This window comes from Gigantopelta aegis, chromosome 15 (genome assembly GCF_016097555.1).
Source record: "Gigantopelta aegis isolate Gae_Host chromosome 15, Gae_host_genome, whole genome shotgun sequence".
In the NCBI taxonomy this organism is placed as follows: Eukaryota; Metazoa; Mollusca; class Gastropoda; order Neomphalida; family Peltospiridae; genus Gigantopelta; species Gigantopelta aegis.
This window is the reverse complement of record NC_054713.1, coordinates 35,170,702-35,190,039: the sequence shown is the minus strand read 5'-3', so window position 1 is coordinate 35,190,039 and position 19,338 is coordinate 35,170,702. Positions and strand designations below refer to the sequence as shown.

The window sequence follows — 19,338 nt, the reverse complement described above, 5'->3', positions numbered from 1 at the left end:
ACATACACACACACACACACAAACACATACACACCCACACCCACACACAAACACATACACACACACCACACACACAAACCCACACACAGACACACACACATAGACACACACCCACACACAGGCACGCACACACACATATACACACACAGACTGACACACACACACACCGACACACACACATACACACAGACACGCACACACAGACACACACACACACAAACCCACACCCACACACACACACAGAGACAGACAGACACACACACATCCCCCACACACAGACACACAAACCCACACACAGACACGCATACACACACACACACACAAACCCACAGACACGCACAGACACAGGCAGACACACACATACATACAAACAAACCCACACACAGACACGCACACACAAACACGCACACAGACACGCACACACAAACCCACACAGACAAACCCACATACGCACACACACACACACACACACACACATATGCACAGACAGACACACACATACATACACACACATATACAGACACACATACACACACACACATACACACACACACACAAACCCACACACAAACACACATATACACACACACACACACACACCACACACACAAACCCACACACAGACACACACACACATAGACACAAACCCACACACAGACACGCACGCACACACACACACATATACACACAAAACTGACACACACACACCGACACACACACACACACACACACAGGCAGACACACACACAGACACACATACACACACAGACTGACACACACACACACCGACACACACACACACACACACACACACACAAAATCCACACAAAAATCAATAACAACCCCCAAGAAAGCAAAAACAAAAACAAACAAAACCTCCCAAACAAACAAAACAACAACAACAATAACACACACACACACACACACACCCAAAAAAAAACCCCACAAACCCACCCCCCCGAAAAAAACCAAACAACCCCAAACCAAACAACAACAACAACAAAAAAAAGACCTAAGCAAAACAACAAAGCGACAACAACCACAAAACAACCCAGACCAAAGTTAACCTAACCTGACCTGACCTGATTAATACGACCAAACTCAAAGTTTCAAACTTGGCACCCTTTTAGAATTTGGTAACCCACACACACACACACACACACACACACACACACACACACACACACCTTACAAAGTCTTGGATACATCCCTGTGATGAACATGATATAATCTGGTCTACAGTCAGAATTAAAGCCAGGCTATAATAAAAAAATAACTGCTAAACGCTGGCGACATCAATTTGGCATTTAGCTGATAATACACCATAAGCGTTCGAAACAGGGGGCGGGAATAAATCGTGAAAATTGGGGGAAAAAACGATACAGATATTCGGGCAAAATCAATAGCTTTAAACCTTTTCATCTTGTTTTTCCATTATTCTACCAACAATAATAGTTGTAATGCATGTAAAAATGTCTAGTGATTGGTTTGCAACCCTATATATAGCTGTTTGACAGTAATGCTATTATATGAATGGACAGACATCAGCCTGCTCCCTCGCCCCTACAAAATTGGGAGCCCGTACGCCTATGCCCAGTGGCGTAGGCAGGATTTTGTGTGTGTGTGTGGGGGGGGGGGGGGGGGGGCACCTGGCAGCCAAGTAAACAATGATATCGAGTACGCCACTGATTACACCTAAATTTCCCGGGATTGGGGGGGGGGGGGGCATGGCCCCCCTGGCTACGCCACTGCCTATGCCCCACCTCCAATATCATTAAATACAATCAAATATATTAATTTGCCCCCCCCCCCAATACAAAATCCTGCCTACGCCACTGTCTACTTCAGGACATCTAGTTTTCAAAATTTTACGGGGGAACATACCCCCGAACCCACCTAGAAACTTTGCTTTGCGCCCTTGATCTCAATCAGACCCCCACCCCCATTCTCAGCATGATTCTGCCGTGTCTGATTTTAACAAGGTGGGGTCTATGGCGAGCGACGTTTATAGTGGGGTCAAGACATGCTCCTCATAAAAACTTATTTGAAAAAAAAAAAAAGGGGTTTGACTCCCAAAACCCTCCCCCTGCACACGCACCTGTACAGAAATACAGTGTACACGGTAATGTATTAGTAACTCCGCCTTTGACTCAATACCACCCTTTCGCGGTTCTAGCAGAGTCACGCCTTCAAAATGACATTTTATTGATTGGTTAAATAAAGAATTAATTAGTATGACAGACGCCTTTCAAGGTGTCATTCATAACCAATATACCAATATACGTATTTTATACCGCCTTTACACGCCCCCTGTACTTATGTGACCTCGTGACCCGGAAGAACTGACCAGACGCAAACATCTGTCAAAGTCAACATGGCGAAGGGGTAAATTTCGGTTTGGATACTGGCTTGTTGTGCGTAAACTTTGCTTCCACATGACGAATAAAACCTTCAAAGATGTATCTGAAGAAATTAAGGAAACAGTTCGAAGACGACGATATCGACTATCTAGGAGTGAAACTGGGAGTACTTTTGGAGAGCAAGGCATCGCTAGCTCCCGCACAGACTGTTGATCCTAACTGTAACAAAGATAGTCCGGGCCATAGCAGTAGAACAAAGTTTGAATTTCTCGACAGCCTTCCTTCCAGTTCGTGCTACAGGCCAGGGCCTCTTGGATGTCAGAATGATGACCAGACGGCGATTAGACCAGCGGAGGTGAGGTGCATGCTTAACCAAGCGTCTTCACTTGTACTGTGCATTGCTGCAGTTTCACTTTTTAAATAGTATTTAAAGGTCCCATCTCGGCTCACACACATGCATCATTGACTAATTATGCAAAATATAAACACAGCTACTTTTTAAAAATAACTTTGTGTGATAGCTATAAATAGTGGAAAGAGTTCCAATCTGTACCTCTCTCGAAAGACTAACCCTAGCCCTAAAACTAACCATAACTACAGTTATTGGGACTTATTCCATTACAACTAAAATTGTTATTTTTTTATTATTTGTTTGTTTGGTGGGTGGGAGGCAATATTTTCAGCTCAGTTTGACATAAAATGAAAACTGTTTTGGAAATAACAAAAATGTTCTATCTGTATGTGCAATTTGTAAAAACAGCGGTCCTCACACACACACACACACACACACACATACACACACACACACACACACATACATACACACACACACACACACAGACACACACATACATATTTAAAATAGTAGTACCAATACCAGTACTTGCCATAGCATTGGAGGATCTGTGGTGGGACTGGGTGGGTGTCACCAGTCCGTTGACAGACCCAGCCAGTTTGAAGTGCCATTTTTAATGATTTTTATTTTTATTTATTTTTTGAATCCTCATTCTTGCATATATAGTAAAGGGACATCTTTGAAAATGGGGGCGGGACGTAGCCCAGTGGTAAAGTGTTTGCTTGATGCTGGGTCGGTCTGGGATCGATCCCCATCGGTGGGCGCATTGGGCTATTTCTCCTTCCAGCCAGTGCACCACGACTGGAATATCAAAGGCTGTGGTATGTGCTATTCTGTCTGTGGGATGGTGCATATAAAAGATCCCTTGCTACTAAAATGTACTTAGGTTTCCTCTCAAAGACTATATATATATGTCAAAATTACCAAATGTTTGACATCCAATAGCCGATGATTAACAAATCAATGTGCTCTAGTGGTGTTGTTAAACAAAGCAAACTTTCTTTGAAAATGGTCTTCCCATGATATATAATGCTATTTTCCAGTCACTAAATTGCCTTGAAAGTGGATCTCGGAACATTTTTAAATAAACAAATTCCAAGAGAGCGTGTTTCCAGACCCCACTACAGCCCACCACCCCTACAAACTTGCCCTTTTCATAATTTTGTGATGTCTCCCCCCTCCCCATTTACATAAGCCTGGATCCACCCTTGCTTAGTTAACTAAGTACTGTATAATACTTTATTTTCGCGTGGAATTTATTTTCGTGTTTTTCGCATGTGAATGAAATTCGTGAAAATATATTCCACGCGAAAATAAACTTTTTATAAAGGCTGACAAAAAAAAAAAGACAAAAAAAAGTAGTCTCGTTCAACTATACCACATTAGTTTCCGATGTACGAGGCTAGTAGTAACAAAGCGGTGCTCCCTCCTGTCATGGAACAAACCACAAAACACAAAAGTTGTTTAAAACTTTAAATCAAGATTAGTCTAGCCTAATTTTTGCCAGAGTTAAGCAAAAATGCTCGAATCTGGATAATTACAATGTTTATCCATATTTTGCTTTGCTACCAAACACCCATATATGTAAAGGGTTCGAAACAAATCACTACATATTTTTACAGGTTATACTTGTAAGTAATGTTTTGAATAGAATAGTGGAAATACATGGTGAAAAGGCTTCAGGCCAGCTAATTTTTCCTGAATATCTTCATTATTTTTGGCCAAAGTGTGCTTCAGCCTGGGGGTGGGGTGGAGGTGGTGGTGGGGGTGGAGATGGGGGCTGATCAATACAGTGGATTTCTTATTTACAATTTACTATTATGTCTTATAATTATAGTACTGTATTGTAGTTACCGTTATTGTTATAATATTTACCATCTTACCAAAATCTTGTTTCTGAATTAAATGTATATTATATTTGTTCTTATGTGCTGTAAGGCATAAGGAAAATAAATGAATTGAATTCTGGGCCAGTGCTTATAAGTCCAGACCCAATCTCTAATGACGTCACATGCATACAGTTTGTATGGTGTTGTCATGACATTACTGTCTCAGACTCTATTAGAGTCTCGAGTCTAGACTCAATCTCTAATGACGTCACACGCATACAGTTTGTATGGTGTTGTCATGACATTACTGTCTCAGACTCTATTAGAGTCTCGAGTCCAGACTCAATCTCTAATGACGTCACACGCATACAGTTTGTATGGTGTTGTCATGACATTACTGTCTCAGACTCTATTAGAGTCTCGAGTCTAGACTCTAAAAGTTTTATAAGCACCAGGCCAGAAATCAATTGAAAATTATGTTCTGTGATAATATCAACATCAAAATTAAGGCGATCTATAGATCACTCTCTTGAAATGGAGCTAGGTGAGCAATTAGGTGAGTGAGAGTGATCACTCGGCTTTCCTGTCGAAGACAATGTACAAGTTTAAAAATGTGTTACAGTGCGTGATTGAAGTATCAGTGCCACATGTAGCCGTTATACTGGCGACTATAAATAGATCAAGAAAACCCAGTTACCTAGGTATAAGAAGACTGTTTGTAAACTTACAGAATTTTATGCCAGCCTGAGTCACCTTATACGTTGCATGTATGCACCTTGACCTTACACCTTACATCTGAAACAGTTCGGTTGTGATCAGCATACATTAACTTGCTGCCCAGATGTTTTTGATACACTTATATATATATATATATATATATATATATATATATCAGGACAGGAAAGGGATTTAAATAAATGGTGTATGTTCTCCCCACTGGATCTGAGACACGCATGCACACATACATGCATGCACGCACACAGAGACACATCATCCATCCATTGATTCATCAGTCCAATACCCACCCATCTATCCATCCATCTGTATGTCCATCCATCCGTACGTCCGTCCATCCATCCATCCATCTGTCCATCCATCCATCCATTCACTATCCATTCATCCAATCATATACACACCCACACACACACACACACAGGCACAAACAAAAAGAATACAAGTTTTCCCATTCTCTATACCTATTCATATACGGCATAAATTTTATTTATTTATTTTTTTGATCCCAGTGCCCCCTTTCCTTCTCTCTTTTGAATTCCATCTCATTTCTCCTCGATCTGGCAACTCTTCCTATCATTCAATTTCTTTCGCTGTCCACCTCAACATCCCAGTCCTTGTCTCTCCAACTGCGATAGGTGCTTGTCTTTTGTGGCTATCTGTGCCACACACCTGCCATTCCCCATCAGCTTTTAGCTGAGGGCTTAGTCTGACCACTTCGGGGAGTGTTCATTAGTTACTTCTGGCATTGTTAAGAGGCACTTGTAACCACCTACTATGTATACCTACTACTGGCGGTCGTTAGTTCAGACCAGCTTTATTAGTGGCAGAGGACGAGGATGCCACAAACTTGCATAAATTGTTGATGATTATTAGGAAGTATATATGTTAGTTGGTTGAATGGATAGATGGATAGACAGGTTGGTGCATGGATATGGCTGCTGTAACTTTTAATATACATGTATATATCTTTGACATATATATGTACATGAAAGGATACCGTACTGTTTGAATAGTGTGAGAGAATGAAATATATATATAGAGAAAGGGACAGACACAGAGAAATAGAGGGATGGAGAGAGGGAGGGCAGGAGAGAGGGAGGGAAAAAAAGGGAAAAAAAGAGAGAGAGAGAGAGAGAACGAGAGAGCAATAGATAGATAGATATACATGTGTATCTGACGAACACAAAATAGCTGAAAAGAAGAGAGATATGAGAGCCTTGTGTATGGAATTTAGTTTTATTTGGATGAAATTAGCAGGTGAAACTTAACTCAGGCATGTAATTAAAGGCAAGTATACCGAAAATACTGCTTGGTATTGATATTGTATTAATACCGAATACCTTACCGATACCAAGGTAAATCACACCAAAAATACCGATACCAAACCTGAAATTTCAATACCGCCAGGGTTTCTGCCAAAGGGTAAAATGGTTATGGCGCCAGACCCAGATTTTTTGGCAGATTTTTTTTTTAAGTTGACCTTTTGACAAAATTAATTACTCTTATCATTACTGTATGATGTTCTTAACACTAACACTAAAGGTAACCCATTTTCTTTCTGGGGGAGGACCTCCATATCCCCAACACACATTGTAAATATTCAGTTCCATAGAACCATACCCATAAATGTCTTTTTGGCAGAAACACTGCGCCCAGCTCTAGTATAATGTTTTAAAGGGATATTCCTGAGTTTGCTGCAATTTTTAAGATGTTATCGACTAACAGAGACTTTTGAATGATTGTAATTACATATCAAATATATTTTTCTGCATAAAATATTAGTGGCTGTATATTAAAAGTGTTTCTGATTCTTCTAATATTTGTACTAGGTTAAATTTCATTTTATTTCCTAAAATATAGTTTTTTCGTACAAAATCCAGTTTGGGCTTCTTAGAAATATTAAGACGACCAGAAACACATTGAATATACAGGCACTGATATTCTAAACAAGAAAATATATTTAATATGTAAGTTTAATAGTAGAAATATTTTATTAGTTGGAAACATCTTACAATGCAGCAAACTCAGGAATGTCCCTTTAAAATAAAATAATTGAGTTCTCTAAAACATGCTTAGCGAATCGCGATGTGATACTGAACAAAATGTTCCCTGTATATATAAAAATGTTACCCAAACTCCCAGTCCACCCATATTCTGTGAATTACACAAATATCAAGGTCTCACAGCTATAACCCATTAAACATTTCTTCACACGTGTGCGCTTCTACTTTAATCATTAAATATGTGAATACTTTTCTTATCTGAAAAAAAAAAATAAATAAAGAAAAACATATGCTTACATGAATGACCTTACAATGGTAACTGGCTTCAGGACAAGAATGACTTTACAATGGTAAATGGCTGACAAGAATGACTTTACAATAGTAAATGGCTGACATGAATGACGTTACAATGGTAAATGGCTGACCAGGTACCATGAGCAATATTACGTTTCATGTGTCTACTGTGTGTGTGTGTGTGTGTGTATGTACATGTGTGAGGTCTGTTATTGGATTTTTTGACAAGCTCTGATATATAGAGTTCTGATAGTGCGGAGAACAAAGACGGGAAACCATGCCAGGTCTGGGTATATAGAGTACAAAGCTTGGCTCTCTAAACAGAAGTGCATACCGTTACAGTACTTGAAAACTGTACGTTGCTTTTATTGACGGTAATTGGTCATATATATACCTCCCAGCTTGTTAATTATGGTAGTCCGTTAAGTAAGATGATTAAAAAAATAATTAATTAATTTTTATGAAGATTATACTTTAAATACATGTTGTAGGTTCTCATAAAATAGGAACATATGGAAAAAATTACTTAGGTTTTGTTTTATTACTATAAATAAGGTTCTTCTTGAAATGATTCGCCCCAAACATTTAATTAGTAAATGACGTTTGTTTGTTTTTACTTATTTTTGTGCCTATATGTATATTCAATTAAGCTTCAAGCACTCTGTCCTGCATAGGCATACACCTCAGCTAGCTGGGCTGTCTGTCCAGGACAGCAGGTTAATAGTTAGTTGTTGGTGGTTAGTGAGTGAGTGAGAGAGAGAGAGAGAGAGAGAGAGAGAGAGTGAGTGAGTGAGTGAGTGAGTGAGTGAGTGAGTGAGTGAGTGAGTGAGTGAGTGAGTGAGTGAGTGAGTGAGTGAGTGAGTGAGTGAGTGAGTGAGTGAGTGTCAAGTTGGTGTAGTGGCCTTACACCTACCTGTACTGATTAATTAAACTCACTCTCGGTGGGAGTGGGAACCGGGACGTGAACCCAGTATCTACCAACCTTAATGTCCAATGGCTTAACCATGACACCACCGGAATAATTTTAAAGTTTGTTTTATTAAATAGTTATGTTCCAATGATTGATTGTAATTGAAAATTGATCAGTTTGGATTTTACTGATGCGATGATTGATTGATTATTAATGTGATGCGATGATTGATTGATTATTAATGTGATGCGATGATTGATTGATTATTAATGTGATGCGATGATTGATTGATGATTAATGTGATGCGATGATTGATTGATGATTAATGTGATGCGATGATTGATTGATTATTAATGTGATGCGATGATTGATTGATGATTAATGTGATGCGATGATTGATTGATTATTAATGTGATGCGATGATTGATTGATGATTAATGTGATGCGATGATTGATTGATTATTAATGTGATGCGATGATTGATTGATTATTAATGTCTGTAATTAATCATTGCAGAAAATGTACACTGTAATTGTTCCTGTGGGTTAGATGATGGAATTGACTTAACAATGTTGGGGTTTGCAGTGTTCGAGATTAAATGTTTTGGCCAGTATCCCATTTGGATACTAACATTTCAAAATCTGGTATCCCACCTGAGAATTTAATATTATATGGCATCCCGGTGGGATACTGGGTTCTTGAAGTCTGGTATCCAAAATTAAATTCTGGTATCCCCGGAATATCGGGATACCATTAATCTCGAACACTGGGTTTGGTTTGTTTTCATGTGTACATAAAGAAAACACTTATTGAATAGCTGTTAACGGTATTATTAATGATTTTTTTCCTCTCTATTCTGGTGAACATGACAATAGGTGCATACATATAGTTGTAATAATTCAAATCCTTCTTGACTACATGATTCTGATTGTATAACTGAAAGTTGATTTGTTTGTGCAAACGGATTATAAAGTTTGTTTTTCTTTAATGGACACTTGAGCACATTGATTTATTTATTAATCAGCGGCTGTTAGATGTCAAACATTTGGTAATTTTGACATATATAGCTAGTCTTCAGAGGAAACACGCTACATTTTCCCCATTAGCAATCAAGGGATGTTTTATATATGTACTTTACCACAGACAGGGACAGTACGTACCACAGCCTTTGATATACCAGTCGTATATGGCACTGGATGGGATGGGGGAAAGCCCAATTGGAGAATGGATCTACTGAGGTGATTCGATCCTGCGACCAAAGCACCCCAGGTGAGCACTCTGCCAGTGGAGCTAGATCCCACCCCCAAACCGATTGTAACCAATGATCGATCAGCTTCGACAGGGTTTGACAAATCCACTAGCCCTCAGTCTCAGCTCATGGATTTTTGGTTAACTTTGGGCTAGTGGAAATTATCAACTGTTTACTATATAATAGTTTAATACAACATCGGACACTAACCGGCCTCGGTGGTGTCGTGGTTAGGCCATTGGTCTACAGGCTGGTAGGTACTGGGTTCGGATCCCAGTCGAGGCATGGGATGTTTAATCCAGATACCAACTCCAAACCCTGAGTGAGTGCTCCGCAAGGCTCAATGGGTAGGTGTAAACCACTTGCACCGACCAGTGATCCATAACTGGTTCAACAAAGGCCATGGTTTGTGCTATCCTGCCTGTGGGAAGCGCAAATAAAAGATCCCTTGTTGCTAATCGGAAAGAGTAGCCCATGTAGTGGCGACAGTGGGTTTCCTCTCAAGATCTGTGTGGTCCTTAACCATATGTCTAATGCCATATAACCGTAAATAAAATGTGTTGAGTGCGTCGTTAAATAAAACATTTCTTTCTTTCTTTCTAGCCAAGGCTTCTGTAAAGGAATGAAGGAAATTTTTATTTAACGACGTACTCAACACATTTTATTTACAGTTATATGGCGTCGGACATATGGTTAAGGACTACACAAATATTAAGAGAGGAAACCCACTGTTGCCACTTCATGGGCTACTCTTTTCGACTAGCAGCAAGGGATCTTTTATATGCACCATCCCATACACAGGATAGCACATACCACAGCCTTTGATGTACCAGTCGTGGTGCACTGGCTGTAGCGAGAAATAGCGCAATGGGCCCACTGATGGGGATCGATCCCAAATAGACTATGCATCAAGCGAGCGCTGTACCACTGGGCTACGCCTTGCCCAGGCTTCTGCGAGGGCTAATGACTTTCTCAAACATTTATCGAACACTGGCTTGAAAGTTGCGGCCCAGCTCTGTAATGCCCACACCCCCAACTACACGCACTCCCTCCACTTCCAGCCTCTGTGATCCACGAAAAAGAAAACTGATTTGGTTAAAGATCCACGACCTTGTGTTTGAGGAAGTACTGAAGAATTTCTCTACAAAGAATGTGCAAACACAGAGTGGCTCTATTAAGTAATTGCCGTGTATTTCACAGTGAGGTAACATCGCTGACCGCGCATAGCGGGATGTGTCTAATAACCAGTTATGAGTGATTGTCATGTTGTTGGTCTTAGATTTAAAAAAAAAAAAAAAAATTAGGACCGTGTTTTAAAGGCAACTGTCACAGATTTAAGGACCTTATTTCTCTAAAAATTAATAATAAATCAAGATTACATTAATTTTTACAGACCAAATCTAGCTACTGCATCACTTTAACTACACCATGATGGAGTGAAATCCATGTCAGCAATGCTAGTTTTTGAATTATGGACCATTGCCATAATTCAATTATTTTGTACAAAATATCATTAGTAAGTGGAGTATGGTGGTTACGTAGATGGTTGAATAAAGTACATTTAGGGACAAATCAAATATATATATATTTTTTAAGTAATACCTTGTTAGGCCATGTAATAGGTCAGTGGTCTGTGACAATATGCCTTTGAAGCCTTTGACCCTTGTTAATAGGCAGTTAAATATTTACGGCTTAAATTAATTGTCAGTTTTGGCAGATCCAATATGTTTCTGGTCATCCTGGTGTTTGTACGCACATTTATTATCTACATAGTTCAACATAACCAAGTTAATAGCAAGTGTAATGACATAATTTTGGGAAGTGACGTCATGTTGTGAAGTTGCTTCGCCAGTCCTAGCTCAGACCAGTCCTAGCTCAGACCGTGCATGTAAAATATGACGTCATTTCATCGTCGTCTTCTAGTTGTGGTTGAAACATTTTGAGACATTCTTTGTTATTCATAAATAAGTAACAATAATGATAGGGATAATTAATTTATTATTACACTCATGTGAAATTAAGTCATGCTGATTTTACGAAATGGGCAATAAAAACATCCTGACACCTGTTTCGTAGAATCAGTATGACACACAAGCTTGTGTGATAATCTCTCTGTATACATGGAGTACTTAACTCAAAAGTAGTCACTACTGGTATATTATAATGGGGTCAAAAATTGTGTGTGTGTGTGTGTGTGTGTGTGTGTGTGTGTGTGTGTGTGTGTGTGTGTGTGTGTGTGTGTGTGTGTGTGTGTGTGTGTGTGTGTGTGTGCTCAACACTTGTTGCCTTCAGTTTAATAGAAGCTGTTAAGTCACCAAGGCTTTCTTTTCCTTCAAAAGATTTTAAAAAGTTAAAGTTTTTTGTTTAATGACACCACTAGAGCACATTGATTTATTACTCATCGGCTATTGGATGTCAGACATACATGTATGGTCGTTTTGACACAGTCATAGAGAGGAAACCCACTACATTTTCCACATTAGTAACAAGAGATCTTTTATATGCACCATCCCACAGACAGGATAGCACATACCACAGCCTTTGATATACCAGCTGTGGTGCACTGGCTGGAGCGAGAAATAGCCCATGGGCCCACCGACGGGGATCAAACTAGACCGACCGTGCATCACTGGACTACATCCATCCCCTTCAAAAGAGCGACACGATAGCAAATTGTGGTTCTTTCTATCAAGTTTTCTCAGATAAAAATGATTTCACCCTGGTGCCTTGGGGTCTGCCTTTTTGCAGTTTGTTCGATAGAGATACCTTTTTATCATGTTACCAATGATAATTTTACTATTTCTCAAATATATAATGGGCCCATCGGTACTCCCATTGGGATATTTCTCGTTCCAGCCAGTGCACCACGACTGGTATATCCAAGACCATGTTATGTGCAGTCCTGTCTGCGGGATGTTGGATATAAAAGATCCCTTTTTACTAATGGAAAAATGGAGCAGGTTTCCTCTGTCAGACTATGTCAGAATTACCAAAAGTTTGACACCCAAAAGCTGATGACTAATAAGTCAGTGTACTGCAGTGGTGTCATTGAACAAAACAAACTTTTTCTTTTCCTTCAAAAGAGGGGCACGAAGGCAATTTATGATTCTTTCTATCAAGTTTTCTCAGACAAAAATGATTTCACCCTGGTGCCTTGGGGTCTACCGTTATGGATACCTTTTTATCATATCACAAATGATAATTTTACTATTTCTTTAATATATAATGGGCTCATTGGTAGGCCCATTGGGCTGTTTCTCGTTCCAGCCAATGCACCATGATTGGTTAGTCCAAGGCTATGATATGTATGTGCTATCCTATCTATGGGATGGTGCTACTAATGGAATGTTTCATGTTTCCTCTCTAAGACTATATACTAGAATTTTCAAATGTTTGACACCCAAAAGCTAATGATTAATAAATCAGTGTACTCTATGGTGGTGCCGTTACAAAAACAAACAAAACAACAATAAAAAATCCTAACAAATAACTCAACCACAGCTGAGGGAATTGGCACATGGTACCCTCAAATAAAAAATCTGGGCCAGTAACTCTTAATGATCAGCAGCAAGCTATATAGATACATTTCTGCTGGCTACAGGTTTATATATTGCCAATACGAGTACTTTATATGAGCATTTAAATACTACATGTATTTCTTATTGAATGCAATATATTATCCATTCGGTATATAGCAATTTTATTATTCCCACTTGTCCAAAACTAACTGGATGATCGGAAGACATTTATTTACACGCGTTTCTTCTTGGATTCAATATATTATGTATAGTAATTTTATTATCCCCCACTTCTGAGGATGATTGGAGGACATACTACATGCATTTCTGCTTGGTACAGTGCATTATCCATAGTAATTTTATTACCCCCCACTTGTGTGAAACTAACTCGGTGATCAGAAGACGCATCCCGCATGTAGCCGTCTTAATGATGGCACTGCCTACGATTGGGTTTGCGAGTCAATATTTCATCAAAGACTGGTCTCGTCGTGGCACTGGAGTTCAGTCTGCCTGGAGCCGCGTCTCTCTCCAACCTGTGTAAATCTGCTAGCGTTCTATTGATTTATCTGGCGTACATATGCGAGTTAACATACATGTACAGTTTAGACCTTCACACATGGACAGAGCGATTGATACAAAACACAGATCATGATGTCCTATAGTTAACTTTTGGGAGGGGAGGGGGAGCGGGGCTGGGATGTAGCACTGTAGAGGTAAAATGCTGGCCTGATGTGTGATCGGTCGAGGATCTATCCCCATTGGTGGGCCCATTGGGCTGGCTAGTACTTCACAAATGGTATAACATAGGCTGTGATATATGTCCTATCCTGTCTGCGGAATGTTATATATGAAAGATTCCTTGCTGCTAATTGAAAAGTGTAGTCCATGCATCAATTTCTTTTCTTTCTAAATAATTACTTTTTTTTTAAGATCAAAATTTAAAGATGTTGGTGGGGAAGAGGGAATCACACACCTGAAATTAATTGGAATTGGGGGTGGGGTGGGGAGGAATTGCATCCTTAATCAGAATTAAAGGTTTGACTCAAGTGGTATTTATTTTTTATCTTACAACCACTGTTTGTATTAAGAGATTCATTATGATGACCAGATAAAGCAAAGTCATATCCTACTTAACAACAAGATATGATGTGTGTCAAATACACAGATATGTCACAAAACCATTCACTTGACATATATAGTAGCTGAGATAAATAGGAATACATTTTTTTTTTTTTACCCACAATTTTGTATATGGATTACAAAATAAAAATAATAACCAGTTAATTAATGACGTAGAATATCGACATTACCCTGTACGGACCAAATGAGGAATTCGCTTTAATAATTAAGCCTTGTGAAATTATCCATCTCACCATCACAGTATAAAGCCAATATATACATATCCTACGACATTAGCTAGTTATTCTCTATAACCTAACCTAACATAAAAAGATAAGAAATTATATCACCATCACAGTATAAAGCCAATATATATATATATCCTACGACATTAGCTAGTTATTCTCTATAACCTAACCTAACATAAAAAGATAAGAAATTATATCACCATCACAGTATAAAGCCAATATATATACATATCCTACGACATTAGCTAGTTATTCTCTATAACCTAACCTAACATAAAAAGATAAGAAATTATATCACCATCACAGTATAAAGCCAATATATATATATATCCCACGACATTAGCTAGTTATTCTCTATAACCTAACCTAACATAAAAAGATAAGAAATTATATCACCATCACAGTATAAAAGCCAATATATATATATATCCTACGACATTAGCTAGTTATTCTCTATAACCTAACCTAACATAAAAAGATAAGAAATTATATCACCATCACAGTATAAAGCCAATATATATATATATCCTACGACATTAGCTAGTTATTCTCTATAACCTAACCTAACATAAAAAGATAAGAAATTATATCACCATCACAGTATAAAGCCAATATATACATATCCTACGACATTAGCTAGTTATTCTCTATAACCTAACCTAACATAAAAAGATAAGAAATTATATCACCATCACAGTATAAAGCCAATATATATATATATCCTACGACATTAGCTAGTTATTCTCTATAACCTAACCTAACATAAAAAGATAAGAAATTATATCACCATCACAGTATAAAGCCAATATATATATATATCCTACGACATTAGCTAGTTATTCTCTATAACCTAACCTAACATAAAAAGATAAGAAATTATATCACCATCACAGTATAAAGCCAATATATATATATATCCTACGACATTAGCTAATTATTCTCTATAACCTAACCTAACATAAAAAGATAAGAAATTATATCACCATCACAGTATAAAGCCAATATATACATATATCCTACGACATTAGCTAGTTATTCTCTATAACCTAACCTAACATAAAAAGATAAGAAATTATATCACCATCACAGTATAAAGCCAATATATACATATATCCTACGACATTAGCTAATTATTCTCTATAACCTAACCTAACATAAAAAGATAAGAAATTATATCACCATCACAGTATAAAGCCAATATATGTATATATCCTACGACATTAGCTAGTTATTCTCTATAACCTAACCTAACATAAAAAGATAAGAAATTATATCACCATCACAGTATAAAGCCAATATATGTATATATCCTACGACATTAGCTAGTTATTCTCTATAACCTAACCTAACATAAAAAAGATAAGAAATTATATCACCATCACAGTATAAAGCCAATATATATATATATCCTACGACATTAGCTAGTTATTCTCTATAACCTAACCTAACATAAAAAGATAAGAAATTATATCACCATCACAGTATAAAGCCAATATATATATATATCCTACGACATTAGCTAGTTATTCTCTATAACCTAACCTAACATAAAAAGATAAGAAATTATATCACCATCACAGTATAAAGCCAATATATATATATATCCTACAACATTAGCTAGTTATTCTCTATAACCTAACCTAACATAAAAATATAAGAAATTATATCAATATTGATATATGTTTCTTAGAATTTATGTGGTTTGTTCCAGAACAACTAGTAGCTACATATATATATGTAGTTTCATTCTTGTAGCTAATAATCTCCGTTTGCTTTCAAGATATCAACATTCAGTGTTTCTGCCAGAAAGAAATTTTTTAGTATGGCGCTATGGAATTGAATGCAGCCACAGTCAACATAGGGCATTGCATGTGGACCTCCCCCAGAAAGGAAATGGGTTAAGTTTAGGGTTTGGGTAAAGAAAATTATACAGTAATGATAAGAGTAATTAATTTTGTCAAAAAGGTTAACTTACAAAAAAAAAAGTCTGCAAAACCTTTTGGGTATGGTGCCATACCCGTTTTACCCTCTGGCAGAAACCCTGACATTCAAATTTTATTGACTTTTTTTGTTGTTGTCCTTTTTAAAACAAAAACAAATCTATCATCTAGGTCACCAACAAAAAATATAGGACAACTAAATTAATTATAAAGTACTTGTATTTCCCTTGATGTTAATTCAATACCATTATAAGCACAATTAGGTTAGTGACCATTTATTGTTGCAAGATTTAGTTATAGTTAATACACTTTTACAGTTTACATGTACCTTTCAATGACATTAAAAGGATTACCCCAAATTCTCTAATTCCTGATAATATAAGCTATATAAAGTCAGTATTGTCAGAATCAAAAGTCACAACTGACATAAATGAGGAATCAATAAAGTTTATTATTAACAGTCATTTGGCAGTTTTTTTATGGCTTAATTTAATTACTGTGAAAGGAACATAATGGCTAATATTTACACACGCACACACGCACACACACACACGTACGCACACACGCACACATGCACATACAGACACACACACAGACACACAGACACACACACACAGACACACACACACACACACATACACATACACACACATACACACACACACACACAGACACAGACACACACACACACACACACAGACACAGACAGACACACACACACACACAGACACACACACACACACACACACACACACACAGACACACACACACACAGAGACAGACACCCACACACACACACACAGACACACACAGACACACACACACACAGACACACACACACACACACACACACATACATATATATATATATATATATATATATAGCTTGATTGTATTACAATATCTAGTACAATATTTAAGCATTACACACAAAGAGTTTTCTCTTGAACCAGTTTTTCATATTAATGTTAAACTCATTAATTGACTAAACAAAAGAAACCACAATCCACCAGCATATAGCATCGGTTCGAGATTCCACTGCAGACAAATCATGTGAAGACAGACTGGAATTGATTACCGACACAATATACTGAACTAAATGTGATAGTAATAATATACTGTCCCTCTGCTAGTGAATCCATTAGGAGAAGTCTTCCACCAACAAAGCTAAAGACCCTGATAGAGAAAGCTATTTTGACCCTGATAGAGAAAGCTATATAGACTGATGGAGCTAATTAACCTAGTTTTGGGAAAGCACTGGCTGCCCAGAGTTTTTCTGTATTGAGGTTACAGCAACAGGGGGACAATTAAAGGATGGACTTTGAAAGGTGGTTGTGAGTAACCAGATGGGTGGACACTGTTATAGCTAGGTGACATATGTCATGGGAGTGAAGTGAAATTCATGCAGTGAAGCCTGCCACTTACTAAACAATAGAGTGCAGAATCGGGTCAATTTGTACTCCTCTATATGTATTAGATTTAGGAAATTAGTTTGGTGGCCAGTTAAGTATATATAGTGGTTTTCCAGTGATTGATTAGAGTTATAATTGAAAGTGATTGATTGGCTTTAAAGTGACAGACCCTAGTTTTTAATCACCACCGTGTATTTTTTATTAGGAGATTGGTTTTTAATAATTGAAATAAGAAAGAAAGAAAGAAATGTTTTATTTAACGACGCACTCAACACATTTTTATTTACGGTTATATGGTGTCAAACATGGTTAAGGACCATACAGATATTGAGTGAGGAAACCCGCTGTTGCCCCTTCATAGGCTACTATTTTCGATTAGCAGCAAGGGATCTTTTATATGCACCATTCCACAGACAGGGTATTACATACCACAGCCTTTGATGTACCAGTCGTGGTGCACTGGCTGAAATGAGAAATAGCCCAATGGGCCCACCGACAGGGATTGATCCCACACCGACCTTGCATCGAGCGAGCCTGGTTCCACTGGGTTACATCCCGCCCTCTTGAGATAAGACATTACTTACATTGTATTGTTTAAATTAATATCCATTTCTATACATCCAAAGTGTTTTTGGTCGTCCTGGTGTTTCTAATAAATTTTAATGCATTTTATTTTAAAAACATGTACCTTTGAGAAGTAACAGTTATGAAGACAAGCTCTAGTCCATCATTTAAGGCTGTTTCCCCACCATTTCAATGATACAGATTGTTGTTTCACTTTACTGTAACTGTATACAGATGTGTTATTGATTTGTATTAATGCTGTTCTCAGACTACCAACTGCCAGCACAGAGTTGGCCAACTTTCTGCTCTCATGACTTCTACAACTGTCCAGTTGCTAGTCTGAGCGCTCTTACAACTTTCACGATGGCCATTATATCTGATTCAAAAAATTAAATCGAGCCCGACATTTGTTGCTAGTCTGCGCGTGCATTACAACTCAACACGACTCTCAGTTGTTAGTCTGAGAGCACCCGTCGAAACCATGGAGTTGGCCAACTTTCTGCTGGCAGTTGGTAGTCTGAGCCTAGCATTACCAAACTTAGTATCCATTTTAATAGGTTAAAACTAGGGTCTATATATAGCTGCTGCTTTACAGATGTGATGATCGATTATCAAATGCATAATCGGTTAAATTGTCTTGGTTAATGTTAACTGATTATTCCCACAGTTTGGGGCGGGATGATTGTGCGGTCGTCTGGGATCGGTCCCTGTCGGTGGGCCCATTGGGCTATTTCTAGTCACAGCCACTGCACCATGACTGGCATATCAAAGGCTGTGGTATGTACTACCCTGTCTGTGGAAT

General features: G+C 38.0%; 1 protein-coding gene across 1 annotated transcript in view; it reads left to right on the top strand.

Annotated features, from left to right (window-relative positions):
- The first annotated feature begins 2,354 nt into the window (after nt 1–2,354).
- Nucleotides 2,355–19,338, top strand: part of LOC121390269 — a 132,907-nt gene continuing 115,923 nt past the window's right edge. The window contains exon 1 of the mRNA XM_041522051.1: nt 2,355–2,715. Coding sequence (XP_041377985.1) covers nt 2,458–2,715 — 258 coding nt within the window. The 5' untranslated portion in view covers nt 2,355–2,457. The remainder of the gene's footprint in view (nt 2,716–19,338) is intronic.